This window comes from Morchella importuna (genome assembly GCF_003444635.1).
Source record: "Morchella importuna strain M04M26 chromosome Unknown Morimp01GS023, whole genome shotgun sequence".
In the NCBI taxonomy this organism is placed as follows: domain Eukaryota; kingdom Fungi; phylum Ascomycota; class Pezizomycetes; order Pezizales; family Morchellaceae; genus Morchella; species Morchella importuna.
In genome coordinates, this window is record NW_025763420.1 from 366,147 (window position 1) to 390,507 (window position 24,361).

At 45.6% G+C, this 24,361-nt stretch overlaps 4 protein-coding genes across 4 annotated transcripts; 1 reads left to right on the forward strand and 3 right to left on the reverse strand.

Moving 5' to 3' along the window:
* Positions 1-1,248: 1,248 nt before the first annotated feature.
* Positions 1,249-2,373, reverse strand: LAJ45_07311 (uncharacterized protein; the record flags this gene model as incomplete). The annotated part of the gene is made up of 1 exon (XM_046116869.1): positions 1,249-2,373. The coding sequence occupies one exon, from the start codon at positions 2,371-2,373 to the stop codon at positions 1,249-1,251; it is 1,125 nt and encodes a 374-aa protein (XP_045969904.1).
* Positions 2,374-8,319: 5,946 nt separating this feature from the next.
* LAJ45_07312 (uncharacterized protein) lies at positions 8,320-9,173 on the forward strand (the record flags this gene model as incomplete). The annotated part of the gene is made up of 2 exons (XM_046116870.1): positions 8,320-8,417; positions 8,471-9,173. The coding sequence occupies 2 exons, from the start codon at positions 8,320-8,322 to the stop codon at positions 9,171-9,173; spliced, it is 801 nt and encodes a 266-aa protein (XP_045969905.1).
* Positions 9,174-13,967: 4,794 nt separating this feature from the next.
* On the reverse strand, positions 13,968-16,767 carry LAJ45_07313 (uncharacterized protein; the record flags this gene model as incomplete). Its single annotated transcript, XM_046116871.1, has 7 exons — positions 13,968-14,135; positions 14,281-15,241; positions 15,298-15,864; positions 15,926-15,950; positions 16,010-16,183; positions 16,245-16,300; positions 16,358-16,767. 7 exons carry the CDS (start codon positions 16,765-16,767, stop codon positions 13,968-13,970), a joined length of 2,361 nt encoding a protein of 786 aa, XP_045969906.1.
* A 2,899-nt stretch (positions 16,768-19,666) lies between these two features.
* On the reverse strand, positions 19,667-20,326 carry LAJ45_07314 (uncharacterized protein; the record flags this gene model as incomplete). Its single annotated transcript, XM_046116872.1, has 1 exon — positions 19,667-20,326. One exon carries the CDS (start codon positions 20,324-20,326, stop codon positions 19,667-19,669), a length of 660 nt encoding a protein of 219 aa, XP_045969907.1.
* Positions 20,327-24,361: the final 4,035 nt, after the last annotated feature.

The following is a 24,361-nucleotide window of genomic DNA, read 5'->3' on the forward strand; positions in this document are numbered from 1 at the left end:
TATACGTATACTAATTGATGTATTTGTTTTGGATTATACCGAACTGTGTCATCTTGCATTCATGTGTTATTTTAGAGCACGTCTACCGAAGACTGTGTCATTTTAGACCTTTTCCGTAATAATTAATTAAGACAACAGTTACGATTCTATTTATTATCAAGCACTTCACGTGAGTACACGAAGAAACAGTCGGTTATTTCGAATTCCGATAGGACAAGCAAACAAAGAACAAATAACGGACAAACAACAAGGTGAGTCGTCTGTTTAATGTACACTCACCTCTCTAACTGGCTAGAGTATTGAAGACTGCCTTGCTAAATTCACGAGAAACCGTCCGACAGTCTTCATGGACTTTCTCTGGTGTGATTAAGAAGATTCTTTTTTTTTTTACTTTTTCTTTTTTCTGGCTGGTGTTTAGAGAGCCTTTAGAAGGTTTGGGCAAAACGGCGAAAGACCTTTTATCTGTAATCTAGGGCTTTTCAGCCAGTGCTAGGGAATTATAAGTTGGCCTGATTCTGCAACGTCTGCTAATTTGCCACCTCCCGTCGTCAAATATATACCACCCAAGCTATGACTAGCCAAGACCGAGTGACGGCCTATGATTCACTCAACGCATCCCCAGTGTAGTGCTAGAAGACAACTTTAGTTTGTGTTTTGTATTTTGCAATAATATCACCATGAACTTTTGAAAACAAACTCACCAATACTATATTTTCACCGCCCACTCAGTCCAGCAATCGGAAACAGACATAGTAATTGCAGTATTCAATCCCAAGCTGATCGCCGTCTAAGCTAATATATAATCCACACTATGAAGACCCACCTATCTAGCTGTAAGACGCATCATATAGAGCTGAACAACTATTCCGCCATTGAAAAAAAGCGAGAAAAAAGAAGAAGGAGGAGAAGAAGAAGAAGAAGGAGAAGAGAACAGGGAGCTAAAAGATAGTAAAGGATATTCAAACCCAGCCGCATATCCGGAAACTACACTCACCATACATAGGCTGTGCTAAATGGCGCTGTATATACACTACAAGCAAGGTAGGCAATTGACAAGATATAACAAAAAGTGTATCCCCGCAAAGAAACAAAAAAAAAAAGGCTCGGCATAAAGAAACGCTACTTTCCCACCACCACAATCGACATTAGTTTGATTACTTTTCATGTAATAACACGAATTTAGTACTTATATAAAGCCCCATTCACCAGGAATAGGCACTCCCGCCATCTCTACAACTACGACACCGTTCAAACAGTGGCAGTAGCGGTAACAGGAGCAGAAGTAGCAAGCTCCTCCTCCAACTCCCCAATGCTCTCCATCAACAACTCGACATCCTTCTGGGCAAGGGTCAACTCAGTCTTTGCCTCCCTCAAATGGGACTTCTTCCTTCCCAAGAGCTCCTCCTTCTGGGTCCTGACGACAGCGGGATTCCTTGACGGCGCGATGTCAGTTGGCGTCGCAGCCTTCCTCCTTTTCGCAGCCTCGGCCTCCTTGATGCGGTTGTCACGCTCCTTCGCGGCTAAGGCACGCTTCTCAGCAGCCGACATCGCAGCGGGTGCCTCAGGGGGTGCCTTAGGCTTGAGCCTCAAAAGCTGTAGGAAACTGAACTTCTTGGTTTTAGGCTTTTTACTAGTGCCGCTGAACCCAGTCTCACCGGGGGCAGGGCCGATGCCGCGTGGGAAGGTGGGCATTGTCCCGATTGCCGCAGACGCATCGGGAGCTTGGACAATGGGCTGTTGAACTGCGGCAGCCGGGGTAGATACGGATGCGGTTGCAGTTGCGGATTCGGATGCTGATGCTGATGCTGATGCGGGTGCAGATACAGATGCAGATGGGGATGCCGATGCGGCTGCGGCTGCGGGTCCATAGGCCGCGGTAGAAGAACTTGGGCCAAAGATGGAGGCGTGGGTGCTCTCCCTTGAAGTCTTTATAATGGGCCGAGTGTCTGCAACTGTGGAGGCGATCTCCGAGAGACCATCAGTGGCATAATCGGTGTCAGTTACCTCTTGCTGCGGCTCGTGCTCGCTCTCACCCTCGTCTTCGGAGAGGTCTAGAACACCCGGGCGCAAGGCGAATGGGGCATCGGGGGCCACGGAGCCTACGGCAACTGACCGAGAGCTATGCCCGTCATCAGAGTTCTGGGCAAGGGCTGCAGTGCCGAGCTTGCGGACGAGGGAATGGACGCGGAGCGGCTGGCTGTGGTTCAGGTCCGCCCCGGCGTTTCGCTCAAGGAAATCGGTAGAGAAGCTCGGAGAGCGGGGGTTTAGACTGATGTGGTCGTCATCAATAGGAGAGAGGGAGGTAGGGGAGGAGATAGGAACGGAGGTGTCGATGGCGGCGGTTGTTGGCTCACGGACGATGAGGTTCTCCATGGTTTCAAGTGGGTACGTGCACGGGAGAGTGGAGAGCTTTTCTGAGACCTTTTTAGGGTGATGGGACATTCGCAACAGTGAATATCAGTGTTAGGAAAAAAGAACGAATCTAACTGTGAAAGAGAGTAGTCAAGCCTTTATAACCCTTATGGTTGACGGCCTTTCCTTTTCAGTCAGCGAGGCCCACTGGTTGGAAATTTTTGAAAAAACTGGGAGAAGAGAAAGACGGGTGTATTCGTACAAGAGCTTTATAGACATGTGGGGAAGGAGGCCACTGACCTGGATAGATTTGATGATTAAGTAGACATTACGTGGTTGAGCTACGGGGCGTTTCTGCGTCCCTCCATCGATTCAAGTGGGGGTAAAAAGCGAGGAGAAATCATCGTCACCGAATAGTCCATAGAGGGAGTTCTAGTTCTAAACGACCCAAGTTGAAGCAAGTGAAGCTAGCCAACCTGCACTTTGTAGGAAGAATGTTGCCATCTTTGATGTTCTTGGCCCCTGGAGCGATCGAGCGAGGCATTAAATATTCATACTGTAAATTGCATGGTAGATGCCACGGCGTGATTATTGTCATCAACAAAAGAGAGTTATGGCAAGATGAGTATCTGATGTAACAGAAGACGTTAGAATGTTGTCGTTGTTTAGAAGTACAGTCACTGGCAGCGGAGTTGGTCTTTGGTAACGTGTGCACTACGCCAGGTGCGGATATTTATTTACTCGTTGGAGTTTGCTTGGTTCATGACGCCTCACTCGGGCTCGCTTGCAACCGGGGGGTGTTTTATTCATGTATGTACGTCACCTCCAGGTATTGCAACCAGTTAGGACTTAAGCCCGATTTATCGAGCACAAATCTCGCCAGCTTGGATGGCCGAATGAGCCAAATCTATGGGCGCAGTATCGCCCATCCATGCGGCCTATACGCTTGGATGTGAGTGTCAGGCTCCAGAAGCTGTCGTGAGAACTTAATATTTATTAGTCCCTCGTTTCACTCGTTGCTAGGCGTATGTATACATGAACACTATCTAGCAAGAGTAGGGGATAAATGAATAGAATTTGGAGCAGAAAAGCGCTCGTCACAGGACCCGGCGGCTCCGAAAAGCTAGAAGTACCGTTTGTTACCGGTATGCACCACAAGCCACTCCACCACTCCACCACTCCACCTCTCTTTCTGAAAGAAAAAAAGTGATAAAGGATGGGATGTGAGTGAAGATCGTGGGGAATATTGATACATGTAGTTTGGCGAGAACCAAATAGCTGAGCGCGAGGTAACACGATTCTATTTTGAATTAGGCTCGAGCCAGAAGTCAAAGTTTCTGAGGTGTTAAGCTTATTAGAGTGTTTTGGCCGCACACAATTTCCGAGTTTGTCCTCAAAACTTGTGACCAAAACACTCTATTAATACATTAGTGGTACTAGTGAAATACTATGCGCAACCTGTTTAGGGATGGTTAGCGTCATGTATCATCACTCGGAAAGGAAGACATCTCGGAATTTGCCTCGTGAAAGGTCAGTCTTGTTATGACTTCCAAAAATAGGCTCAAATTATCGGTGCATGCTGCTAGAGAATTTAAATGCTAGATATTGTGATTTTCCTCCAGAAGGAGAGATCTTGCTGCATCGGCCTTGCGTGCCCAACTGTAGAGGATAAGTCCAGTCCAGAACGGCTTGCAATTGGAACACCACTTCATGTTCTGAGTCTGCGATCTTTTTCACACCCATTAATGTTGTAGTTTGATTTCGCACTCTCCACAATTTTTTTGCGAGGCCATCCTTTCCTGCGCTTTCAGCATTTGTGGCGACTTGTGGCCCACTATATAAAATTCAGAGGCTAACTTGAAGCATCGGTCGGCGGTGCGAAAATGACCCACTTGTCACCCAAAATTGGCCTAAAAATAGGTGTATACTACTTATTGTTAGAGTTAGGTCTATCACCACGACGTTTCTGCGGAACAGACGACGCGATGGTGGGAGGACCTGTTACGAGTCTCGAGATCCGGAGACCCCGAGTCCCCGTTAGTAGTAGTTAGTTGGTTGAATTTGTATTTTTACCCCTCTTAATTCCCTCTACACACTTGACCATCTACCTTAAACAGCGTCAACGATCAACACCAAGCGGAAACCACCGTCATTTTACTTGTCCCCTGGATCTTTCTTTTTGATATCTCTGGGAGGACTGCCCATCCGGCCATAAATCTCAATGAATCAGAGTCAATCAACCTACACCTATTCCGTCAGTTTTTTCTTATCTTGTTAGCGAATACTTTCGACCACAGCTACACCTCGTCATAAGTACTATCCCTTACACGGTCAGTCCGAATCAAAATGACAAATTAACCTCAATTGGTATGTATGCTCTGCTAAACTCTGACACTGTTCATTCAGTCATAGACTTAGTACATCCTTTTAGCGTGTGACAATCAACTCAATGGGAGAATAAATGTTCACGGCGTTCAGCACAGCACAACTGCCTTATGCAGTTAATTTTGTCATTTCGATCCGGACTGACAGTATAAGGGATACCCGTAGCTTATGCGCGGAGTCTTCGATCTCCCCCCGCTTAAATTTGGAGACTCCCTCGATCCATGGCTTAGTAACAATATGTTCAATAGGCCCTATTTGGGAATAGTTGATGGTCGTATCATGTGTTATCACTCGAAAGACCAAGGCTTGGCGACCTCCAATTATATTAATTTCGTAGGAACTGGGTAAGTCGAGGAAGTTCTTGTATGAAATTTCTCTCTCTCTATAATAGTTTGTTTGTGTCTGTTTAACGAATATCCTTTCAGACATCTCAGGGTCTCGTTCGCTAGTGTGACAAAAGCCTCAGGGTGTGCTGTGGAGTACCGTGAGCCTTAGCGGATATACTCCTAGCCTTCCAAGCCATTAGGCGTGTACACCCGTTCATGCCTTAAAATACCAGCTTGGGGTATAACTCGAGATATGGAACTCGCACAGCCGGAATTCTGTTGGCTCGAGGACCTCAAACCCATGGTCCCAGGAGGTGTTGATGGCGGCCGGGGATCTAGTGCTCCTTTAAAGGAACCTTGCTTTACAAATAACGCATAGAACGATTCTTGTAAAGGTTAAGCAAGATTATTCCACTAGGCGACTCGAGGTACTGGCTTAGGTATCTCAGTCTGGACTTTCGGCCGGATTGCCTACATGTAGTTAATGAAGCTATTGAAATTACTTAGAGAGGCAATGGTTTGAGGATTCGCATTATGTGTTACAACGCTGCACTGAGCCTAGTATTATGAAACCTGCTGCAATCTGGGCCTGCCTGCCTGTCTTAGGCTTGCTAGATCGAGATCGTGTAGCAACCATATTGGAGGGGATACTGTAGTCTTCTCCGAGGTGTTTCTCGCGCAGTTAAAGTAGCAAGTGAAGCCATGTTCCGTCTTATCCTGCCCTGTCCTAATTGTACGAGCCTCCTGATCGGCAGTTTTCGCTGGACGATGCGTTGCCATCTGAAACTGACCAACGTGATAGGAGCGTTTATCCTGCTGCAGGCATCTTAAGCAGCCGGCCAGTCGCAGGGAGAGCTCACAAGAAGGAGAATATTTCTGAGAGTTGATGATCGCTAGTTTGAGCGTCCTTGATGGAAGCTGATGTTTTGTACTAGTTGAGGTACAGCGCCGGACAGTCAAAATCAACCCTCATGTTCTTTTCAAGCCAGAAACTAGTCCTAATCGGGTAATAATAATCATCTAATCATCCCAATAGGGTAAGAATTATCCCAATTAATGTGGCCGCCTTGGCATAAAGCTATTAAAGTTATTATTTCACACCTATGTTTTTTTCGGGCAGATTGCACCAAATGTTTGAGAGGTCATAGTGCAGCCAGTTCTTAATTATTTTAAATCCCCTTTTATGGGGATGTTTACAACCATGATTAGACCCATTTTACAAAAGAACATTATTTCTGGACAAGTGTTGCGTTGTTGAAAGTCGATGGGGTGAAGGGGAGTCGGTGGTTGCTCTGGCCGGCTGGTTTTGGCTGTCCGACACCGTACAGTCACTCACGGGGTGAAGGCGGATCCTGTCTGATGGCGGTCAGGGATTTGAGGCCAATAAAAGAGTTAGGTTTTGGACGCCAAGGGCAAATTACTGCAAACAGAACCATCAGACAAGATCCGCCGTCAGTAGGTGAGCGACTGTAGCAATAATACAGACTGCGGGGGGGTTGGTGGCTGAGGATGATCAGTGGGGCACGAAAGCTTAACCCACAGGGTTTCTTCCCCTAACCCTGACAACTAGTCGGAGCCGCAAAATTGAGGGCAGTGTTCCCCACTATGTACACTACAACCCACAAAGAGCTGGAGCGACATCTAGATTCAATCTTTTCCGTCTTTCATCCTTCGTCTCTGAGGAACGTTTTTCATCTAGCTACGCCTTGATGGATGGTCAAGGTCAAGGTGTCCACAGCCTTCTAAACCAGACGTGTAATATGGGCGAATTAAGAGCTGGCTCAAAGCATTTTCACTAACAACCATCCAGACTTGTGCTGAGTTTTCCCGCAGCAACTGGATAAAATAAGGCCGTTATTACCACTGGGACTCTGGCAACGAAGCATGACTACCGCAGGCCAGAGCCTGCCCCCTCTCCCTCTATAGTACAGCACTACCATGATTGCTATTACGGCGGTAGCTTATATGATACCCCCTACACTGCAACTGCCATCAGCCGGAAGAACACCAGCCCGTAAATCCGAATTACTGGGAGTATAACCCATAAGATCCAGGTCGAGAAATTTGAAGGCGGGTTCTTGCTTTCTGGAGCACTGCAGTGCTCTTTTGTATTATCCATGACGATAAAGATACCGATTATAGGCGCCGTACCACACACAACATAGTCAGGAGTCTTAAAGGCACGGTAGCACCCACCAGCCAACCGGCTGATGAAAGCTGCGGGGGCATTTATGTCGTGGATCAACATATATAGCTAAATGGTTCAAACTGTACTCAGATTGTTCTAGAGAGAGTTGAGGGTAATTACATCCGAGCCTGGTGTACCCATATAGTAGTGATCATCTGAGGTGTGGGTGCAGCCGAGCAGCGGATTGAAAATGTTTAAATCGATGCTCACGTACTTCTAAAGCAAGGGAGAATAACCTGCCTCAGGCAGTGTTAGCAAACCACTGACGTTCTCAAACGGGCCGAGGCTGCATATGTACCGTTCTCATTGCATGGCACGCGGAAGGGTGAATCGATCTTTTCTGCAGCATGCTTCCCGACGAGCCTGGAAACGGCAATGGGCCTCTTTAAGGTTCTTGTCCAGATAGGATTTTCATGTTATATCCCGTGGTCGGGAACCGAAACTCTTTTTATCTTGGAGTAACGAGAGAGCCTGGAGCTACATGGAGATATCGTATCCGTATTGTACGTTCCACTAGGGCTAGCCAATTGGTTCTTGAGTACTGCAGCTAGCTATCTATTATCCATAGCCGTTATACCGTCAGTTATGGTGAAACGATGGCAACCTAAGTTGATAGGTGGTAGGCATCAAACCAGGGATTGGATTATTAGAGGATTCTCACGCAGTCAAGGCCTATCAACAGAGTAGAGTAGACTCACGCACGTTATATTATTTAGATGTGGTTGCAAATCGAAGTCTTTGTCAATCAAAGCTAAATGACATCACCACCCCACCCAGTACCCCACCCACACCCACCCACACCCCCCACGTGGCGGGCTTGACCTTGGCAAGGGTTCCAGATGTCTAATCAATCATTCTTGCGACCCAATGCGGCTTCCGCCGATAACTAATGACCTACGTGCATGGATACTCTATAAAACTCTACGAGTCTGCTCTGCGCAGCAATTCTTCATAACTACCATAAAATCCCCCCACCACTCCCAGTACAGAACTTTTCTCCAACCACAACAAGAAAGGCACCCCAAAACCTACAAAAAGAACAAGAGGTACCCTAAACGCATCATAGCAATGTCCTCCGTCCGCACAAACGTCCCATATGGCTCCCACCCCCTCCAAACCCTGGATGTCTGCCACCAGAACCCCTCCCCCGCCGCGCCCTGGCTAATGTTAATTGCTCCTATTCCCTCTCTCCACAAATCTCACACTAATACTTCGCTAGCTACATCCACGGAGGTGCCTGGCGCGACCCCCTGATTACAAAATCTACAGCACACCCGCTCCTGCACCACATCCTCCTCACGCACCCTACCCTCAACGCCGCAACACTAAACTACCGCCTCTCACCGCACCCCGACCAACCTCAAGCCACTGCCCGCCACCCCGACCACCTCAACGACGTCCTCTCTGGAATCTTCTATCTGCGCGATAATTATGGGGTGGCCCCTAACCGTGCCGTTCTTGTGGGCCACAGCGCCGGCGCAACACTGGTCTTCCAAGTTCTGCCGCAGCTGGGGGCAGCGGGGCTATGGCCGGCGGCTGTTGTGGGTGTCGAGGGTATCTATGACCTTGTGGGGCTAGTCGACGAGTATCCGGGGTATGCTGGGTTTGTTGAGGGCGCGTTTGGAGAGCGGGAGAGGTGGAGTGCGGCGTCACCAGGGTGGGAGGGATGTAAGGGCTACAAAGGAAGGACAGTGCTGATGCACTCGGATGATGATGAGTTGCTGTCGTGGCGGCAGACGCTGGCATGGAGGGCACGAATTGAGGGAGCGAGGGGGAAGGGAGGGAAGGGACAGCGGGTAAGGCTTGTGAGGGCACGGGGCCTTCATGATGAGGTTCCGGAGGGGAGGGAGCTTGCGGGAGTGGTGAGTGAGCTGGTGGGGGAGATGACGGTCAAGGAGACGGAGGTTAGGCATATGTTATAGACAGGAGACTGGTATGATAGGGAAGTCAACACTGTAACAACTATTTAAATTTTTCGGTACTGCTAATAATGAATTTCATGAGCTCCCTTTGTCCAGCTTTTTCGAGTGATACCACGTGACTCACCCATTCCTCCGTTCTCCTCGAACAAAAAAAAAATTTTCCATCCCTTTCCCCCCTACTTCTGTTATCGTTTTCGTTCCTTTTCTTGTCTCTCTCTTCGGGCACAAACGGATGGTCCGTGCGAGTGAGGGGTTGTGGGCCGCTCATATCCGAGATAGCCGGCGCGCGAACGAGTGATTGTGTGTGCTCCCGCACCGAAAAACATGTGTAAAACATTGCACTACACACCTCGTTATCGGAGAGCAATAAATAAATAAAATAAAAATAAAAATCAGGAATGCGGTCACAGGCTTCGTATCTTACTTTAATTGTATGTAGAGGATCAGTCATATATGTACAGTGACATCAGCAACATATTTTTATTTTATTCACTCGTGGATTATATTAATTGCCCTGCATGGAGCGGTAACGGAGGTATGGCCAATGTGTGGTATGGGAGGGGTGCACAAGATAAGATTTCCATCTAGATCTCCCACGTGTGGTGCGTGGCCGGCGCGATGTGGATGTGAGCCCCGCCCCCGCCCGGCTATTTGTCGTGAATTTTTAATATAATGTTGACGATGAGCTTTGCCGTACGTGCCTTCAGGATGCGTTTTTTGCCGGTTTAGGCGCGTAGACGCTCGTTAAACGAGGTGGTGGTGTGTTCTTTTAAAGTACAGCGGAGCGGTGAGGGTAATTTTTATAAGGCACTTTCTTTCTGCACCGCTGCACGTAAATGGGTGATTGTATATAGCGTATTTTTAGGCATTAATATGGGTCTTCTACACGTAGGTGCATATTAGAATACCTGTCAAGCGTAAATGTTGACTGTACTCTATATCGTAATTCGATTTTAATTAGGCAGCGTGATACTGTTACATAGAGGCGCATAGTAGTATCTACATTACATGTAGTAGAGCACCTTGGTAGATACATGTATCTTCTGTCATATGTGCGTGCGATCACACCATATAAGCCCGCTGCACTATCAGTACGTCTATACCATGCGCGGGGTTCCGTTGACAGGCAAAAGTTTAAATTACCGATTGACAGAACGGGACAGGGTTGCCACGGCCGGCGTTGAAGCTTGTATGGTAAACCTTGAAAAACTTGCATGTAGTCTTCTCTCCGGCTGGTGATCCTGGCACTTCGTCAAGCAGGGGGCAGCTCTAGAAATATGTGCATATCGCCTCTTTACTGCATACCCTGAACATCATTTCTTCAAACCGAAGGTCTCGGACATAGACTCTTCGTTGTTTCTTTACTTTGGTAAAACCCTGTTCATACTGAATGTGTCTTTTGTGTCTGTCTTTTAGACAGCAGAACACGTGTTGTACGTACACTTGTTGTTGTACAATTCCCTCCTACTATAAATAAAAAACTTAATCCTCTCAAGATTCAATAGATCGATTCAAACCTATCATCGTCTTACTTCTTCTTGTTTCTTGAACTACATGTACTCGCACGCCAATTATGTATTTGCCCAACCAGCAAAACACACCAAAAATCGAGGTTTTCAACAACTCATAAAAAGTCCCACACCTAAACCAAAATATCAACGACCAAGTATAGTATAATTTTGATAAAGGAGGTCCATGCTTCAAATCCTTGGCCCAATTGAGATACTGGTAAAGGTGCCATAAAAGGACCCTTTTAGACACATTTCACCTTCAGGCTTGTTCTTTGTAGATATGGCCTAAAAGTGGCCTATAGAGTCTTTCAGGTGTCTAGATAGAAGACACATAATTTCAGGGGAGATGGGAAAGCTCTCTGGATTCTGTGTGTGTTTTGCTGGTTGCGCAAATACATACCTGATATGCGAGTACATAGTTTAACAGACTCTACCCACCGATATCTGGGCTGTGGGCATCTATCCTTCAAGCAATCTATGAGTGGAGCGCAACACTGCCGACCTATCAGAATACTACTACGCGAGATCGAGATAAACACCATTTTCTCCCAACATCTCACCTAGCGATTAACATACCTTTATCGCACAACACAAATTATACAATGACGACTTATCGGTTCTCCCCGTTATTATTACCCCCCATCTATTATCCCAATATATCCCATACATTCTGGAACTCCTTCATGTCGGACTATCTTTCTGTAAGTAAATATACCATCTAACATTGTTTCGTTTTGTATCCTCTTGCTAACCCAGTATTTTAGTTCAAGGCAAGCGAGATAAGAGGCGATATCAGACTCTCAACCTTATTCCAAACTCGGAACCGCCTCACGTCGTTCCCAAATGAGGTTCTCATCGCACATTCTAGAGCTAGGCTCCGATATCTGGACCGTGAACACCAATTCTTTCTCCGCCCCCCCCCCCCCCCCCGGGGAGATAGTTGAAGCAGCTCTGGAAACTACGGAAAAAGTATAGTATTTCGGGCCTCCTCATGATCAGCGTAATAAGATGAATACTGATATATAGAAAGCTTAATCAGTCATAGATTCCAGCGGATATACTGCTGCACTCATCAAGACGTGGCAGAGAGCACCACTCCTCCCACAGCTTCATCTTTTAAACCAGCTCAACTTCGAGCTCGATTTGGACTGAGATAGCCGGTCCATCATACTGGGGACTCGCCCACTGCTTTGGAGGGCGTGGGAAGTGGTCCGGGAAGATGGGTACACGACCCCGTTAGTACAATTCATCCGAATCGAGATAGTACAAGAGCTAATCATCCAGCAAGTGAATAGACAGATCCGCAAGCCATAGACACAACTCTCTTCGATTGCTGTGTCTGGACCTTACGCTTCACCGGACAAGCGGTAATCATGGTAGGATGTATTCTACCTGAGGCCCAATGGTTCTCTTTCGGACTTGAAATCAGCAAGAAAATTTCGATCTATTGGGGGGCATGTGGAGCAGTGGGGAAAAGCATCGACTGCTCCTCACATCAATTAGTGGGATGGTGCTGGGGGTGCAACTCGGAACATATGTATGAGCCCAAACACACCCTCTTTTCCCGCTAAGAAGAATGCTTGTACTGATAATCTCGTATAGTTTAGAATAAGCAGCTATTCTATCCCTTTGAGAATTGGGTTGGCTTTAGCCCTGGGGATGGCGCGGGTCGAGCACACATGCACATCACTGGAAGAGTACTGGTATGATACGCTTGGAGCAAGCCTAAAAGGATAGAGATTTTGGGGATGAAATGGTCGGTGCAATTGCTTCTTAGAAGAGAAATAAAATTTGAAAGTTATTCAGCGTAAGCTAGCTTTATTGTAGCAACGGGGATCTAAAACAGTACTTAGGTGGCTGACTCGTCCAATAGGGCTCTTCCCACACCTCTGCAACAGTTTTACCTCACGTTGTAGATTCCCTCTACGCAGAGCATCTCAGGCCGAGCTGGGTTTGAAGGGGTCGTAGTGATTGCTGCTTGATCGCGGTTTGCAGTGAGTTATTACCTCCTTACTCTCTTCTGTTTTTTCCTATATTGACGGCTAGCTACACTGTCATAGTGGTATATATCGATGTGGGTATAGGCCAAGTTGCATATGCACAAACCCTATTCAATAGGCGGGCGGGTTGGAGGTTGGAATAGTATGATGCTGGTGTCGCTCTCCGGCTACACCTACAAAAATAAGAAAGGCAATGAACAAGCATCGGAGGATCTCGAGGAGAAACGTATGGATGTAAATAAATGCAGCAGCTCAAATAATGAGAAAAAACATGTGGAGTTTTGAGTTAGTCCCGTGATTAAAAGATACTGTATTCGGGGAGCTTGCTTTCGCCGAGTAGTGAGTGTTATATATTGATTATGTATGTTGCGATCCTTTTTTCTTGATAGTGATATGATTCATAAAACAGCATCGCCAGGCTGAAATTTATATAACCTGAGAAAGTAGGCACATACACATATATTTCGTAGGACTAAGGTACAGGTATGTATGTATTTATAAGGAACAAAGTAGTGAAATATGGAACAAAGTAGTGAAATATGGAACAAAGTAGTGAAATGTATATAAGGAAATATTAAAGAGAGTAATAAACAAAAGAACCTAAGTAGCTATGGAAACGACTGAAACTTCAATACACCCATAAAATATACCTAAGCCATAGCCGGATCCCCTAGATCGATGAGTACTTGGTTAAACACAAAGTATGAGAGAAGGTATATCAGAGGGGAGAAACAATTCCATCGTGGATCTTTTCATCGCCATATGCTCTAGTATTCCCCACATGGAGCCCTGAAATTAGGAAAGGAAGGTAGGTATCGTAAAGAACTCGTTCTCATATACTTGCAACCCCCCCCCCCCCTTCCCAGCACGCTTGAAATAGAACGCCTCCCATTTTATATACCTATTCTGCTCATAAAAATCGGTCCTTCATAATACTTAATCCCTCAAACCACGCTTCTTCTGAATCCTTCTAGTCGTTTTAGCCTTATCCTGCGCCCTTTTTTCTTGCTCTACAACTCGACGTCCGTTCTCTCTTTCTTGCTCTCGCTCTTGACGCGCTCTCTCCCTTTCTTCTAGTTCTCTAACCAGATGTACATTCTCTCTTTCTTCCTGCTCTTGCTCTTGACGTTTTCTTTCCCTGTCTAATAGCTCTCTAACCAGACGCACGTTCTCTCTTTCTTCCTGCTCTCGCTCTTGACGTTCTCTCTCCTTTGCTTCTAGCTCCCTAACTAGACGTATGTTCTCTCTTGCTTCTTGCTCTCGCTCTTGGCGTTCTCTCTCTCTTACTTTTCGCTCTCGCTCTTGGCGTTCTCTCTCCATTGCTTCTCGTTCTCGCATTTGTGCTGCTCGATCTTGCATTTGTTGTTCCATCTCTCTTGCTTTTCGGTCTCGCTCTTGACGTTCCCTTTCCTTTGCTTCTCGCTCTCGTGCTTGACGTTCGTTTTGCCTTGCTAGTCGGTCTCGCTCTTGTTGTTCTCTCTCCCTTATTTTTCGATCTCGCTCTTGACGTTCTTTTTCTTTTTCTTTTTGCTCTCGCTCTTGACGTTCTTTTTCCTTTGCTTCTCGCTCTCGCGCTTGACGCTCTTTCTCTCTTACTTTTTGCTCTCGCTCTCGTTCTTTCTCTTTTGCTTCTCGCTCTCGCCCTTGACGTTCTCCCTCCTTTGATTCTCGAGTTTTCTCCCGCCGAGCCAGCTTTCGGCGGCTGTGAGCATCGGTGGAATCTGCACCGTTTGGTAGCTCGGCATTTTTAAGTTTCTTTATCATTTTCTGGTAAAGGCGCACTCTATGCTTCCTGAGATCTTCATCCGCGCGGTTTATGACCTCTTCGCATTCTTTCATCTGTTTGTATATGACGTCGGTGGTTACGGTGGTTTCGTCATCTTCACGCACACGATCAGCGTTGACTCTGACATGGGAGTAGGAAAACCTCGGGGAGTCGGGTATTTCGATGCCCGAGTCATGAGTTGTTTCTGTTTCACGGTCCGAGTCATCGGATGCGCCATATTCCGAATTACTATAGTATTCTTGAACACCAGGCCTGAAGATCCTATATCCTTGTGGTTGGGGGGTAATTCTCGAAGGAGTAATATCGGGGAGGCCTGTGTTATATGGGGTAGTGTTTGGGGAGCTGACATTCGAGGATGCGATATTGAGGAGAGGATATTCGAGAAGATATTCTTGCGCTGAATAGTGTATTAAACGAACGTGCTTTCTCCTAGTATCATCAACGAAAACCAGGTTGGCACAGACGTCAAGGAGTGTTCTTTCATCTAGTACTCCTATCTTCCTGAGTCTGTGATCCGCAAAAACTTCGTTTTGAAGCTCAATAATTGTCAACGGCCGCCTAGCCCTAACAATCAACGTGAGAACTTTAAGTGCTATATCTGTACGGATCTGTTCTTCTAATCGTTGAATCCTTTTCATAAATCTCTCGTAGGCAGCGTTCAAAGGCCTACTTTTAGACCATGAACGTCTCAACAAGTCTACCGCGTCTAGGATGTTTTCTGTGCTAGTCTGTTGACAAATGTATTCGACATTAAATCGGGCAAGGAGGAATCTATCGAGTTCGGTCAGAATAATTTACTGCTGTTTGTGTTATGTAATGACACTTACATTCTTTGAGAGCATTCAACTAGATCGGATATAACTTTATTTTTTACCCTCGAGACGAAGAGTCTTGACCTTAGATTCTCATTGATTTTTTGTTTGACATAACTTTCGATGTCTTCCTTCTCGGCTTTGAGCTTGATCTTGGCCACGTACTTGAACGATTCCTGGATGTTTGATGCGTGCGGTCGACTAGTCACAAATAGCTTCATTCCGTCTTGTGCCATTTTATGACATAACTGAAGTATCTCCTTTCTTTGATTTTCTTCGGCACACTCATCTATGGCATCAAAAATGAGATACACTCTAGAAAAAGCATTTTTGGCCACAAGGAGAATCCTGTAAAAGTCGTCGAAGCTTGGAGTCCTGCCTGTTGGCTCTAGTGTATTGTATAGGTGTTCAATTTCCACCGGGAGAGAATGAATTTGACTGGCGAGTTGCTTCACTAGACTTGCGAGAACAAGTATGGGTGTTTGTTGATCTTGCTCTTTAAAGTCAAAGTAAATATAGGCCAGCCCATAACGACTAGCTTTCAGTTGTGGATGTCCTTCAATGTGTTCAATTACGACAGAGCTAAATAGAAATTTTCAGGACCCTCCAAATTGTAAAGTTTATGAATCGAGTGATTTCATACCTCAGAAATGTCTTTCCCACTCCGGCTATCCCAGTAATTATTGGGTTAGTAATGGTTTACTGTGAGGAAGAATATTATACTTACGAATACCGTGGCCCCAAAGTATTTGGAAATCTGTATCCGAGAACCATTTCATAAATCCTGTATCTCTCAATATCCACATACCTGTACCAGGATGCCGGCGATCTATGATCTGGCGATGCTTCTTATAAAAATGTCTGGCGTATATCCACCCCAACACAACCCGACGTTGTTCCACTGGAGTTGGCACAGATTTAATATCCCGTCAAATTAACTTGGGTGAAATTTATGTACTTACTTCTCCTGGAGTTATTCATCCCTTTTGTGTTTAGCTCAATTCGTCGTGTCATGGAGCTACACATACAGTTAGAAAAATATAACCCGCATAAACTCTTGGTAAAGTAGGAATACATATGATCGGCGTTGAGTGCGAGACTAAAAGTATTCTTGAGCCTGTCAAGCACTTCAATTGTTTGCTGAGTATCTGCTTCATCCAAAGGCCATTTAAGTCGCCTGAAGAACCACCTCCATCCGGACTGGGGCTTTTCCAGCTTTGTAATAAGTAACTGTACATCCTCTTTACAGCTTATGAGCGAGGGCTCAAGCCCCCGGAGTGTTTGCGACGAATCTGGATCTTGACCAATATAGTCTTGTAGAGAAATAAGGACTATCTTCAGAGAATCGAGCTCGTCTGCAAGTTTCTTAATCTGCTTTGAAGCTCCTTTGACCTTTTCGCGGTAGCCATGGCCCATAAAGGCTGCTTTTCCGATGATATTAATAAGTCCGACGATAGCGGCAGCCGGCCCCACGATTTCGGCCATATTGAAGAGGGTTCTTGAGGTGTCTGGAGAAAGTCTGATGGTAGATGTATGGGGAAGTATCAGAGAGTTACAGCCCCTCCCCCAAATATCTGAGAGACTTTAAGCCTTGCCTTGGTACATTCATGTAGGTAGAAGCTGTTGCAAAATAATTGAGCGATAATTATAAGTACATGTATCCCCGATGTCGATTTCAATGTCCCGTCCCTAACATGCGGGTGAGCGACCAACCAGCCAATTGGCCGGGTATTGATTCATGTTGAATATTCTAGTACTAGCACAACTTCGCCAAGATACCAACACGATACATATTCAGCATGTCTTGATTGCTGGGCCTCATGTACTCCAACTTCATCCACCTACATACACACTAGTCTGTATAGGACAATACTTTATATATACTTACACAATTCTTTGGTTGTCTTTCGGTAAGTCACGTGCATAACCTTGGCGAATATGCGGAGTAGTACTCTACTCTAGAGTAGGTACATGCACCCCCACGATAGAGCGGTCAGCCTTCCACGGCATTAGTACTGGGTGCTATGGTGTTCAGTCGGCCACAAAGCTCAATGTCAGTTTCCTTGGGGGCATAAAATACCACGTAGCCGAGAATACCTATCATGATCATGATATCATGGCAAGAACCACGTTAAACCAGCCGAACAGGCCCTTAATTACATTGTCGTCATTAATGGGCTTTTGAGCATTCATCGGGCCGATATATCAGCGAATTAGAAAGTCGCGCGATGTTCTTTTTCTACTATGCTCAAGGCTACGTGCAAGTGCGTCAGCGCAGGGCGCACAAGGCTGAACGAACTACGTAGGTACCTACTCTACATACCTCTTCTTAACCCTGAAGCGAAACCTAAGCTTTCAAAGCCTAGGTTCTTACTGCCTTATGAAGGCGTCTTTGGAGACTCGGGGATTGGGGTTGTAATATACATATACCAGGTCCCTTATTGAATGTTACCTGTCAATCATGGATTATCATTCGGGTTGCTCTCAAACTGGGTCAGCGAGATAAAATAAAGCTTGGCTGCTTTGTCTTGAAGAAAATTTTTCAAGGTGGAGTCGTCATAGAATCGCGCATAGTCTTAAAGGTGACATGTCAGTTTTTGAAAGCTTTAACCCATGCTCGCTTTGGGCTGATTTCTGGCGTACTGCTACACCTCGCTCTAAGAAACGCCAAGGTGCAGGCAATTTTCGTTTCTTATAGCAAAACACTTCTTACAGCAAGTAAGATTTTGGTGTAGAGCTGTTAGCGTATACCCTATGGGTGTTTCTTACAGCAAGGTTTTTTTGGACGCGTGAGACATTTGGAGAATCTCTCTCATGCATTAGCGTGCCCTACCTAGGAAACGATTTACTATAATAAAGCAGCAACTTGCGAAGTTTTTGGCATCTCTGAGTATTACGAAGACCGATAAATGCAGCAAACTGCTTACCCGGACGTTTTCTCAGCCAAATTCTAGATCACATGACTGCCAATTCCCGCTAATGCATGAGAGAGATTCTCCAAATGTCTCACGCGTCCAAGGGATAGCGGGATATCGCTGTAGAGCACATTAATACCATGTCCAGCTAGCTAGACTCGTACACTAGAGTAGGCGGAGAGGCTTTACTCGGGGCAGGTAAAAAGTACCGGACAATGCAAGTTTTGTCTCTGGGCTTTTTTTGCAGTAGTTCACGCCTAGCACGCGCGCCCATTGGTGAACCAAAAACCTGCATTGTCCGGTACTTTTTACCTGCCCCGAGTACAGCTGTTAACTTTGCTGCAGAGTAAGCTGTGGCCGTCACAATCAAAAGCTTATACATATATAACAATGAAACTGTCTCAGGCATCAAGGTTGTACCTACTGTGGGTATAGCCGCACGTGCGCTTCTGGAGTAACAACGAATTTGGCTGGAGAGTCAATGGATTTGACTGCTAACGCTACCATTCTGATAGCGGGATAAAGTGGTTTTTACTTTGTGCAGTCCTTGGCACTTTCTAGTATATACAATATGTATCAATTCCAAATAGAACATTTGGAACTTACAACTTGATAGGCGCAACATTATAATCGTTTGGAGCGATATAGAAAATCCTCGTCATCATGTTTGTTCGCATATATTTCATTAACACCTTATGATGTAGTCATGCATGACTTTATAAGATTGACTTTTCTCACTCGCAGAGGCGCAAAACCGGCGCTAGCATGTTTTCAACAAAATTAATTTACACACAAGGTGTACCGGTATATATCCATTAGATCAGAGCAAAGCTTCCATAGTCAATTGATTTGATTACCACAGGCCTTCTACCGTGATAGATGTTTTGATGTCACACTGTGACGTGGTCTATGATGCAGATATCCCTAGCGTCGTACCTACCTTACACGTACAGCCATATATGCCACGCTATGGTGGAATTTAACAAAGCTATATACACCAATCTTCCTACAAAGGTCTTACATAAGGTACGGGCAGAGAAATGCGGTAACCCTGCTCGTCTTCCAAGGTTAGATAGTAATTAAACCAACTGTTTATATAAGTAGGTTTGCAACTTTGTGCAGCGCTAGCATAATGCTGGTTAGAAATAGATAACGAGTTGTTTCTAGGGTATTTAATTCACCCATCTTGGATAGGTAATTCGCGCGCTATAATTCCTAGAAACCACTTAAATACCGAAATACTCAGAAGAAATCGGTGATAAAAGTAAGTAATACTAAAATAAATTGCGTAGGCTAATTAAAGTATGTGCTAATAATATAGTTTTTTTTATATCTACAAAGGGCAAATAGGTGTTGCGAATAAAGCAAATAGCTATATGATGAATGTTGATAACATAAGTGTTAGTAAGAATATACATTATACCCAGCTACAACTAGGAGTCTTCCTCCACTGTACATACCGCCTGAAGCTATTCATTTTCTCTTTGATTTCTGACGCCCATCTCCACCCGCACCACTATCCCTTCTCCGTCTCCATCTGCACCCCAATATCTCCTATATTCCTTCCTCCTCCTCTCCCTCTCCTCCCTTCTCCTCTCCATATCTTTCCTTTGCATCATTTCTTCAAATTCTCTCACCATCCTATTCCTCCATCCCATCCACACATATGTGCTCCCGCCCAGCAGCAACAGGACAGCCACCACCGTCACCACGGTCAACAGCCCCACCGCAACTATCTCTTCTGCCCCCAGACGGCTAGCGATATTTGCCCGCATGGCATTATACACCTGCACACCCGGTCTATAAACGTCCATTGGCCTACACTCTCGCTCTGGGACGTGATCACACATATGTGTGAACCACTCGTCAACCAGCTGTCTACTATCAGCGGCCTCACCCACGCAGGTAAGAAACGTGCAGTTACGTGCTGCTGACAGGAGAGCCGATGATCGGCAGAGACGTGGAACGAACAGTTCTGTGGAGTGGTCGAAAACACAGAGATGTACACAGGATGGCAGGGCAAATGATCGGTTTTCCGGGGTCTGTTCGATGGCTAAGAGGAGCGGGGGTAGTAGCAGGAGAATGGTGAGGGATTGGAGGACGTGACTATGGTGATGATGCTGCTGCATTCTGAGATGCATGGGCCTTGTGATGTCGAGGGACCAGAGAGACGAGTGAGATCTGGCTGGGTGGTAGTCCGCTGTGTGACGCTTTGTAGCTCTGTCTGCATGCGATTGAGTGATGGCTAGTGATGGAGTAAGTTAAAGGTTGGAGCAGCTGGGATGGAGTTTTATCTGTTCTTACAGAGGAGGTTATTTGAAGAGCCAGCGGTACCGGATATTGGAAGAATCTCCAGAAACTGCTATGCTAGGTTGAGTGGTATAATTGAAGATTTTCCACCAAAGAGAGATGAGAAAAGGGGGCTGTTACGTTTGCTGTATGGAATTGGTGATAGATGGGGGGCTATAAGGTGATGCTATCAATGAAGACAGTATAGATGTTAGGATAGATGATGGTATAGATAACGGAGGGGATTGATCATCCTGAGAGAGATTTTATCTAAATATATATTATTTTCGTTTGAAGACGAATGGTTTTGAGATAGCAGAAAGTTAGGTGTAGGAGAAATAATTGGACTTCATTTAGCTTAAATAAGCTTGTGTTTATACATAATCCTTTTTGACACTGGTACTCCTTCTCTTACGGGATTTTGGCTCGCTGGTAAGAATATAGGTGGCCTAGGAGTTCTTCGAATATTGTGGCTTGAATCGGGGGACACGTCATAGATTTTGGACTGGTACACACAAAATTAAGTTCTGGTGAATAATCCAAACCGCCAGCGTAGGACTCCGCTCGTCAAGGTCAAGCTCTCTTAACATTAAGCTTTTGAGTATGGCAGGACCATTTGAAATAAATCCAAGGTCCGCATTTCCTCTCATTTATCTTCTGTTCCCATATGGGAGTAATGCCGCCATGTTGTTTGGGGTGGCTAGAAGGTGATACTAGGGATATTTACAATTACTAATTGAAAGTTGGTCGATTTTTCAAGTACGTACGAGGTTGGCCTGTGCGCCCGACTGTCTACACATATATACCCACGCCCGGTGTTATCTATAATATCTAGACAAGGGCTACTTCAAGCGTTACTCTCTAGTATTACCAATCTTTCCACATTAGCTTTACTTGTTGGTTTTGTTCTAAAGCGTAAAGAATTACGGTAAGAGGGCCGAGTGATCCTTCATGATTACTGGCACTGGACTCAGTCAAGGCCTATAAATTCGGTCAGTCAGAGTTAAGTTTGATTAGATGTTGCCGTCTATCAAATTATTCGATTCTGATGCGGTCATGCGGATTGGACACCTTTGTCTAGTCTATTATTGCTATGTGCCTAGGGCCTTCTTTATTTCTTCTCGACGAAACATGTTGGTGTCTTATATATGGCCAGGTGGATTATTTTCGAATTCTATTGACCGAGATTAATGCTTCTCCGTCCCTTCGCGATCGGGTATTTCCGGTGCAGGATCAGGACACACTATCTTGAGACAGATCTAAAGAGAATGTAGGATTTCTATATATCTCAATTACTCGGGTTTACAATCTCAGATTTCTCAGTATTAGTAGAACTATCCTGAATCGACTAAATAGTACTAACTACGTCCCGGCGGCATATTAGTATCCCAATTTTCTAAAGCGATGATAGTCTCCTTGTTTCGATAGGGAGAAGTAGAAAAACAAACTCTCAAAAGACAGACAGATCCAAGCCCACCTCACTCGGAATATCACTGTCTCTCCTGGGTCCCCTCTCTTTTACGTATTCAACTTAATATCCCCTCTCAATGCCCCACCCCACGTAATACCACCGGTATTAAGCTTGGTCTCAAGGCATGCTGTCCTCCCAAAAGTCACTATGGCTGTCGCTGGCCGCGCCTTACCCCCGCACGGGCGAATGTAGCCTTGAGAATTCCGCAGAGATATACGAGGGCTCGTTGACTCCACCGAGAACCCAACGCCGAGTAGGCCGCGGCGATAGGATGCAGAAAGGGATGGGATACGTCGAGAGGTGGTGGGGTAGATGGACTAGGGACGTATTTCGATGTGATCGAGGGTTTGTCGGAAGAGGGTGAGATGAGTGATGTGTTTGGGGTTAAAGTTCGGGGGCCATATGACTCCGTATCGCTTTTGAGGCTCATAGGATAAAGAAATGCAGGCTCCAGGCCTGAGGTCCGACTACATAGCCTATGATGCGCTGTCGCTCATTATTCAGTGATTTCATATGGATCCAGAGCAATTAATCTGAAGCACCTCATGGCACCTACCGAAAATTTCGCTTCTGAATGCATGCACTTTGCGACTCCAATATCATTGTGGCCTGTACTCCGCCGCACCAGATTTGAACAGGGTTGTCGTTACAATATTCCCGGACTATGAAAACAAAGGCCCTAGTGTAAATACAGTACCACTACCAACCCGCAATCTAAGTTATCCCGCCCCGCATCACATTCATATCACCACATCTTCCCTTCTCCACACATCCGACCTCAATCAGGCCCATCAAACTTCATCCACTTTGACCATCCTAAGATCGTACCGTACACCCCCACGGGGCTCTACATGTAGACCATCACCAAGCAGTCCATGGTACTTATTTCCCCCTTGATTAAGCGTTACAGCAGGGGGATTGAAAGAGTTCGGTGGATTTTTTGTCTTATCTACATGTACTTGTGTTTGAGGATGCTAATGTGGTAATGCTAATAGTGACAAATAGAGAGATAGATAGGCGGTAGCGAGGTCCTCCTAAATTACTGATTAATTTACTATGGTATAAGTACAGACGTACCATATTTCCGCTGCTGGAGAGTAGTATACCATAATAGGATCATAGCATTAATACAAAGCCTTGGCCGTGCACTCTTAGTACCGCTTTATAGTGCCTGGCCGACCCCCGCCACGGGGCATTCAAATGCACCACCTGGGCATGGAAAAACTACAGAGAATTATAGCAACCGACACAACACAGCACTCAGTGCAAAACAAGGTTTCACCAATCTAGGCTATCTTGGCAGATGAAATGGTTGGTTGGTTGCCACGCTACTCCCAACTAAGAAACCTACTAATCAATCATTACCCATTACTATTTATTAATCAAATCGAACCACAAAGTACTCAAGAACGCCCAACACTCAAAACTCAGAACTCAAAATTCAAAATTAGTAATTTTCTGGATCCAGGAATGTTGAAATTCGCTGAACTTAATGACCGAATATTAATTACAAAACAATCGAAGACCCAAGAGGCACTCAAAGGAGTGTAAAAAAGAAAGAAATGGTGTCAACGCGATGCTGGAGGTGCACCAGGCAGATGCAGTAGCTCAAACAACGGGAATTATAAGGCTCGCTGCCGAGAGAGACGAAGAGAAGAGTAATAAGAAACAATATTAAAAGAAATACAAAGATACAAAAAGGAAAGAAAAAGAAAAAGAAAAACAAGAAAAGAAAACCACCCAACACACAATAGTAGAAAGAGGACTCCATAGCCATCGCCGAGCTTTGTGTCGTCTTTCCCACGATTCCTGGACAGGGGAAACAGGCACAGAACATGCCCGCCGCATGGTACTTCGTCGAGACTTGGCAGTTTAGATAAACTGGTGGAGTTGCAGCTAAGAGCTGGCGAAGAGGCGAAGAGGAGGAACCCACACCAGGTGAAACAATCGAGAAGGACTTGATCCTCCCCATACGAGGATGGAGCGAGAGAGATGAAGAGACTCACATACCCATCCCTTGACTGTATCACGGAGGGGAAAGGTATGCCCATATGGGGGCTGGGTATCTCTCTCATCTACTCATCTAAATTAATGAAAATAGTTAGAAGATTATTGACAACTAAGCCAAAGCAGATAATGCTAATAAGATTCAGGTAAGAAACAGGAAGATATCTACTTACCTCAGATATGCTGTTTCCTTCTTTTTTTGATCCTCAGCCTCCCATGATTTGATCATGTGGCTTCAGCGATTGTCGGGCCGATAGGACGTCTGGCAAAGCCATGATCCGCCCAAATGGGTGGAGGTTGCGCTGCTGATTGGTTGAGGGGGGACATTGAAACGATCCATATGTATATCTCCCCTTCTCCAGTTCCGCTCCAGATAATGGAGGGAGGTATGGGAAGG